Genomic DNA, 8,086 nt, shown 5'->3' with positions numbered 1-8,086 from the left:
ATATATCATATCACAGCGTTCAGTATCTCATCTCGTTCGGCTTAAAGGCTCTCAACGTTTGTTTTCCCCTGTGTTGGTCCTGCTTGCCACTTTGGAAACCTCCGCATACCAGGTTTTACTTAATTTGCTTCGCGGGAAGAGCTATTCTAAGACCACTCTCTGCCTCATCTTTGAAACGCCTAGTTTAGAATAGAGGCAGCTGATGAAGGAAAAGTTACATATGTGGCTTGTCTGTTTTCCTATGTGTTGATTCTCTTGTCCGTAAAATAAGTTCGTTTTTTATGCTTTGCTTATGTTGCTGTTCCTTTTTTGTCCACGTTTTTTTTTTGAAGTCCTGTTCCCGGATATGCATGTATATATATATATGGTGTAGGTATGTACATATATGTATGTATATATATATATGCATATGCTCACATATGATTTGTATTATTATTATTATTATTATTATTATTATTATTATTATTATTATTCAAGATGGTGTGCTGGTAGAATCGTTATCACACTGGACAAAATGCTTAGCAGTATTTTGCCCGTCACTACGTTTTGAGCTCAAATACCACCAAGGTCGATTTTGCCTGTCATCCTTTTGGGGTTGATAAAATAAGTACTAGCTGAACACTGGTGTTGATGTAATCAACTCATCACCCACCTCCCACAAGCTGCCCTTGTGGCAAAAATTTGAATTAATTATTATTATTATTAAGTAGTCTTATTTTTATCATGTGCTTTCACTACACTACTGTGCTTTGGGTATGTGCTGTGGTTTGTTGTGGTGCTCTCATTTTTACTGTATTGAAAGTGCTTTATGTAGGATGTATGCGGTACCTAGTAGTGCTATTTTTTGTATGTTATATATACTTGTAAGTTCTGGTGTTTTTATTATGTATTTGTCTGAATGGTTTGTTATTATTATTATTATTATTATTATTATTAGTAGTAGTAGTAGTAGTAGTAGTAGTACTTTATGAGGGTTATAAGGGAATTATGAGTTCCCAGTAAAATTAGCCTTCAACCAGGACTTCCAGTTAAACTCTCTTTATCTCACATACATTCACCGAATCTGCTGTGATTAACAAGGACATCACAACTTAGTCATTGTCTCTGTTCTAAAATATTCAGGTTCCATGTTTGATATCAAAGCACGACTACCATTACTACTACTGGACAGTGTTGTTTCCTATTCTTTATGTAAAAGAAAAGTGAGACCAATTTGTATATTTAAGTGAACTAAGGATACATATATCAATATTTGATTTATATGTATTTCATTATATGCCTTTGATCTAAACATATCAACTATTTTCTACTTTATTGCTTCTCTAATGTCTGTATTTTCAATATTCTGTAGAGGTATTTTGTGAAATGCATTCTGTTATTTTTATCAAACGTCCTTCTATCTTGCATATACTACTACTACTCTTACTACTACTACTACTACTACTACTACTACTACTACTACTACTACTACTACTACTACTACTACTGTGCAAGAACACACACTTTGTGTGTGTATGTGTGTGTGTGGTAAAAATATACAAGTAACAAACATTCATAAAACCAAAACAAAATGAGATAGATCCACAGATTTACAAAGAATGAAAAGAAAATTATAAGCTGGCATTTGACTCTAAAAACAAAACAGAGAAATGTAAATAGAACCTATACGTTCAGCTAGGTAGTTGTAATTTACTAAAGTGGGGAGACATTATAGGAACCATGGTACATTGATTACAGACAGCATCAAAGACGTTAGAAATATATATTTTGGAAACTAAAATAGAAAGTGTCTTCGCAATATCTAAGAAATATAATGGAATGTATATTAAGCAAAAAAAAGGAACCTCCAAACCAAGCAAAAAGATAAAAACTATTGATACAAACTGATGGACAGATTTTAACACTGAAGTCCACTACCTCTACATAGTTAACTTAGTAATTTTTTTCCAGTACAAAATCAAGATTCAAAACTTGCTACAACTTTTAAATATTAGCTTCATATTTTGACACAAGGCCAGCAATTTCAGTAGAGGGGATAAGTAAATTACATCAACCCTAGTGATAAACTAGTACTTATTTTATTGGCCTCTAAAGGATGAAAGGTAATAGTAGATAAGAGAAGTGTTAAACATGGAGTATAACAGAAGGAAGAACCAAAGAGGAGAGTATGTAGTATGTGCCTATTCTGCTCTCAGGTGAATACACCAGCAAAGTAGTACCATAGAAAGAGTAATGATGAGTGTTAGGGGATGAAATGAATCTACTAAACACACTATGTGGCACCTTGGGCACATGTCTTCAACTATAGCCTTGAGCTGACCAGAGCCTTGTGAGTAGATTTGGTAGACAGAAACTGAAAGAAGCCAGTCATATATATGTGTATATGTGTGTGTGTGTGTATGTGTGCTTATTCCCCTCACCACCACTTGGCAACTGGTGCTGGTGTGTTTACCTCCCTGTAACTTAGCAGTTTGGCATAAGAGACTGACAGAATAAGTACTAGGCCTTTAAAAAAAATAAGTACTGGGTTCAATACATTTGACTAAAAATTCTTCAATATGGTGCCTCAGCATGCGCGCAATCTAATGACTGAAAAAAGTAAAAGATAAAAGATGTATACGTATACATGTTGGCTTCTTTCAGTTTCTGTCAACCAAACCTACACACAAGTTTGGTCAACCCATGGTTATAATACAAGATGCTTTCCCAAGGTGTCATGCAGTGGGACTGAACCAGAAACCATACAGATGGAAAGTGAAATTCTTAACGCAGCCATGCCTACATACACACACACAAACACACACATAACTACAGAGAACATTTCTAATCCAGGAAATCCTTTCCTAGCTAGACATTCCCAACAAACATCAAGCTACAGAAATCCAGGATGAATATAAACTTCATCCATCTTAGAAATATGGGACAGCCTAGAACTGATATGGTATTAAGTTTAAAATCAGACAAAAGAAGTTAATTAGGTCATAACTTGTCAACAAAAAATTATAACTCATTATTAACTTAATTGAAAGATAACAGAAAAAAGTTAAGCATTTCTTTCATTTTGGATCACATCAAAACTGAATTCATTTTGCCAAGATTGTTCATTTCATACTCAGAGTAACCATTTTAGAGCTAAAATTCATTATTTTATTGTTTTTGTTATTTCCTTAACATTCAGGCATTGTGCAGATAAGGCACATAACAAAACACTTTATTTCTGTGTCTGGCTTTTTTTTATAATTGCGAAATATGATGCAGTATAAATATGGTGTTAAATATGAAGCAATATAATGTCTGGAAACATTTTCATTGTGTATTTGCTGACAATTGATCATTGCTTTGTCTCAGCTGTGAGTCGAATACAGTTCAATACATATGCAATAAATTAAAATTGTGTAACCCTTCATATATATAATATCTATAGTATGTAAATCTAATTATATAATGCTACTTCAAGGAAAAAGAATAAGTATGAAGCAGAGTATATCACCTGCTGCAGTGTTTTAAGATGTGGAGGCAATGGTGTGTCAGTATGATCTCATCACTTACAATTGTTCATGGTGTAGAAGACAGAGAAATGAAGTTAGTAAACTAAGAATAATAACAAAAAAATCAAATACAATGGAGGAATTTTTTTTTTTTAAATTGTCTATTGAAGATGTAAAGTTAGGCAAATAAGATAGTTTCAGTGTTAACCAAATTGTTAATGCTTCATTCATTCATGAGTTTTAAAAAAGTACATGTCAGTGCTAGGAATAAGGTACTTAATTACAATGCTGAAAAGAAATAACAAATCACATTTTCATTTTAAGATTGGAGTTATATTAAGATGTAGATGTTTTAACATGGAGACAAATCATTGCATAACAGAAAATATATGAATATTAATGTTTATGGTGAAGGTGGTAAGCTAGTAGAATTGTTGCCACCCTGGAAAAAATGCTTAGAGACCTCTCTTCTGACTTTACGTTCTGAGTTCAAATGCTACTGGTGTCTACTTTGCCTTTCATCCTTTTGGGGCCAATAAAATAAGTATTAGTTGAGTACTGGGGGTTGATGTAATCAGCTTACCCACTGCCCTGAAATTATTGACCTTATGCCAAAATCTGAAACCAGTATTAATATTTATGGTGTAATGAAGCACTGGTTTCAAGGCCTCACTAAACTGAGTGGTTCACATAATAGTACAGAAACTGCTTGTAATAGACTAGATATATTTGGTGTCAATTTAAATCACCATGTAGCTTATTGCACAACAGGTAGGGCTTCAGTAAAGGTAAGGAGGTGCAAAATACATTAAACCTTTTAACCAGCAGCTACATGGTCAGGTCAGTCAGGTAACTGACTGAAAGATGAGTTGTGACCCACAGATCAATCTTCCCAGTTTTACTGTCTCCATACAGCTCAGCATACACTGCACAATCTGATATGCATTGATAAATCATATGCTCTTTAACATATGACTGCATATAATGCTGCAGCTATTTCTGTGCATATATGTTTTGTAATGATTGTCTGAGCAGAGTAGGAGAATAAGAGTTCTCAGCATATTAAAGTAATGTTCTGGGATATTGTATAAGCATCCAATTTTTTGGAAGTGGCTTGTAATGTAATGACATAGACCATGATATATCAAGTTTACTATCGTGACAATCAATATCCCTAGCATGTCTTGGTCATCTTTCATTTACAGTATTATTTGTTTATTATATAGGCAAGTGGTCTGTGTACTACTTTCATGGTGCATACTACACTGTTTTGCATACTTTGTTGTTTATTGCAGTTTGCTAGAGATATTAGGGACCAATATAAATTTGGCATTGTCTCGTGCATTGTCTGTACATCTTTGCTGTTATTTCTTTCTGCTGCCTAAATATGGCAAAGATGATTGCTCTAAGTATGTGCATCATTTTACTTTCTCTATTATTCTTCCATGTGTGTGTGTGTGTGTGTGTGTGTGTGTGTGTGTGTGCGTTACATGTATATGATGTTGTATGAGGAGCATGCTGAGGAGGGTGCTTGAGTTTGAGGCAAATGGACCACAAAAGCAAAGTAGACTGAGGAAAACGTGTAGGGGACAGGTGAAGGGGGAGATTGGGAGGGTTGGCTTGGGAAGGGAGGATACTCAAAACTGAGCAAGATGGCAACCGAGATTTAAAACACTGGATAATGATGATGATGATGATGATGATAATGTGATGGTTGGTTGTATTTAATGTTATCTATGGTTGCTGGTAAAAAGTTGGAGATAGTGAATTTGATAAATGCTACTTTAAGCCTGTTTATTGTTGAGCCAAGTTTCAAGATGATTTATATCGAAATAGAGTAATTGTACAGCAATAACTGGAGAATGGTAGATGGATGTAAGCATGATGTCATCTGCATATGAGGCTATTTGCAGATTTTGAGTAAGTATGACATTATATAAGTAGAGGTTGAAAAGAGTGGGTGAGAGGATGAGCCCTTTTGGTATTCCATTCTCCACTTCAGAACTTGCAAGTTCTGGAAGTGTTGCTCCTATACTGCAGATAGACTTCACAACCTGACAAGCGATTTGCTAGAATATGTTTTGTATTGTTTCAAGTGGAGGTTTTTTGTGTGTGTGCTTGTATACAACTGGTTACCACGGAATGCTATCATCAATTTTATTGATGTGAATGGTGTTTAGAATGGTACATAAGACATGTTTTTGTTGTCGAGGTCATCATGTATTTTCTGTATTAGGTTTATGATTCGTGAGTGGGTGAGTGTAGTGGGCTGAACTTTTACTATGAATTAAAGACAGAATGTGTTAGTGATGTCAGTAATTGTTCTATCTAGGATTCTTGGTGGAGGCGCAATGGCCCAGTGGTTAGGGCAGCGGACTCGCGGTCATAGGATCGCGGTTTCGATTCCCAGACTGGGCATTGTGAGTGTTTATTGAGCGAAAACACCTAATGCCAGTACATGTAGTTGCAGATATTAAGGAGTGCAGTGGTTCCTGTAGAACCTAATTTAGATATAAGATTTTGCCTTTTGTCTTTCCCAAAGGCCTTTGATGTAGTAGATTTTCCAATTACCATGTTGTTGTTTGATGTAAGTGGGTCAAAACCATGATCGTAGTAGAAAGTGCATAACTTTTGTTTAATGCTTTGGTCATTTTAATATGCTTTTTTTAATATGCTGATTCTCAAGAAATGCCTGATAAGAGCATTTCCTATGCATAGAAGTGTGCAACCATTGTTGGTGACACTAGTTATTCTATACATGTTTCAGTGTCTGATCTGTGCTAAATACAAATGTCTGCTATTATTTTACTACGGTTTATTTATTTGCTATTTCCTTGTTTGATAATTTGATGTTGAGTTTTAGTTTGGTAGTTGAATTAGTTGCTGAATGTTCTTATAAAAGCTTATATACAAGTACAGAGACAGTTATGCTTACTCTTTGTCACAAACCCCACTGGCATAAACAGAAAAGAATAGTGTCTTTTTCTAGTATTAAATTTAGAAGTCAACAATATTTTTTTCTTGTTTACTGTTAATACAATTACATCATGAAAGATAGTCATTTAAGACACATATATGTGTTTATATTTACTTTACTTTTGTTTCCTTTTACGATAGTATTGCATACTATAAAGTGTCAAAAAGTTTTGTCAAACATTTACACCTTCCCCACTGACACAATCTATTGGAAGTCATATTTTTGACACAATGTAGTAACCAATATTATCATGAAGACACTGAATTTTAAGAGGCTATTTTGACTCCTCCACACTGTAATTGTTTCTTCAGTTTGAACATACAAACTTAAATCAAGTAACTTGCTTAACAAGTACAACCCCAAAATTGTTATTAATATGTTTGATGAAAGTTTAAGAAATAAATAATTATTCAAATCAAAACTTGGAAGATAACAATTAAAGAAATAGTAAGTATGTTAAAGTGTGCTGCTGTTTTTGAAATCAAATACATAGTCCGGAATATTATTTGTATCTTAACAACAGTTATTAAAACCTTTTAAGGATTTCAATGAAAAAGAATGATAAATTCCAGGTTGTTATGAAACACATAGTTAAATCATAAAATTTAATAACTTTAGATATATTGAAGTAATAAAATAATATTATTTGTTATAACCAATTTTATGAAAAGCAACTCTAAAGTTATAGCAAATATGAAAAACAAAATGCTCAATAAAAGTTATTTTAATATATTTTACAATAATAATAGTTGAAAATAACTGTAAAAAATAAATGCAAAGAAAATTACCAACCTTTGATCCAAACTTGTATACAAACATAATTTCAATTCCTAAAGTAAAACAGTTTAAATTAGGATTTTAAAATATTGTTTTTATTTCAAAATGTTATTTCCATATATTCAAATTATTTTACAAACATTCTTCATTCATAAGATATCTGAGATTATGAGAAAGTAATTTCACACTGGAAAATCACAGTTAGATGAAGGGAAAATTAATGAAGAATTAACATAATCACTTTCTTCATGTACTGCACAAAATATTTTTTAATTCCACACATTTTGATGATTATGTATTAATTAGAAATATGATTTAAAGTTTTCATTGCTAAAAAGAAAATTAGTTACCTGACAGTTTATTTTAACAAATTTTTATACCTTGAAAGTTAACAATAAAATATTTTAAAGAAACTTTATTGATGCTGCACAGTTATACACAGCAATTTAAATATTGATTTTTAATACACTATAATATGCTTAAAAAATAATTTCAGATATTGTAAACAATAAATATATTTCAATAATTCAGATAGGTTACAATATAATATTTGAATATTAAAGAAAGTTTTAAATGGTTAAAATAAATAAAAGAAAAAATTATTGAATTTCTATATCTAATCATATGTATCAGAAATATTGTTTATATCATGATAAAATATTTCTGAGGCAAAAAAAAAATTCTCTAATAAAAAAAAATATGTTGAGAATCTTTTGTTTTGAAATAAATACTATGCAGGAGTGGCAAACAGTCTGATAAGAAGATGTCTTGTAACAATGGGTAAAATTTAGCAGAAGTATCAAATGGTGAGCATGAAGTGAATATATATATATATATATATATA

General features: G+C 32.3%; 1 protein-coding gene across 4 annotated transcripts in view; it reads right to left on the bottom strand.

Moving 5' to 3' along the window:
- LOC106872053 (meiotic recombination protein SPO11-like) overlaps positions 1–8,086 on the bottom strand; it is an 809,808-nt gene that overhangs the window by 427,216 nt on the left and 374,506 nt on the right. For all 4 annotated transcript variants that reach the window (XR_008264640.1, XR_008264641.1, XM_052969772.1 and 1 more), the window contains exon 10: positions 7,258–7,295. Coding sequence is in view for 2 of the 4 variants with exons in the window: in XM_052969772.1 (XP_052825732.1) it covers positions 7,258–7,295 (38 nt within the window). In the remaining 2 variants the exon portion in view is untranslated. The remainder of the gene's footprint in view (positions 1–7,257; positions 7,296–8,086) is intronic.

Source organism: Octopus bimaculoides, chromosome 7, assembly GCF_001194135.2.
Source record: "Octopus bimaculoides isolate UCB-OBI-ISO-001 chromosome 7, ASM119413v2, whole genome shotgun sequence".
Taxonomy (NCBI): Eukaryota; Metazoa; Mollusca; class Cephalopoda; order Octopoda; family Octopodidae; genus Octopus; species Octopus bimaculoides.
The sequence above is the reverse complement of the archived record's forward strand: the minus strand, read 5'-3'. Positions and strand labels throughout refer to the sequence as shown.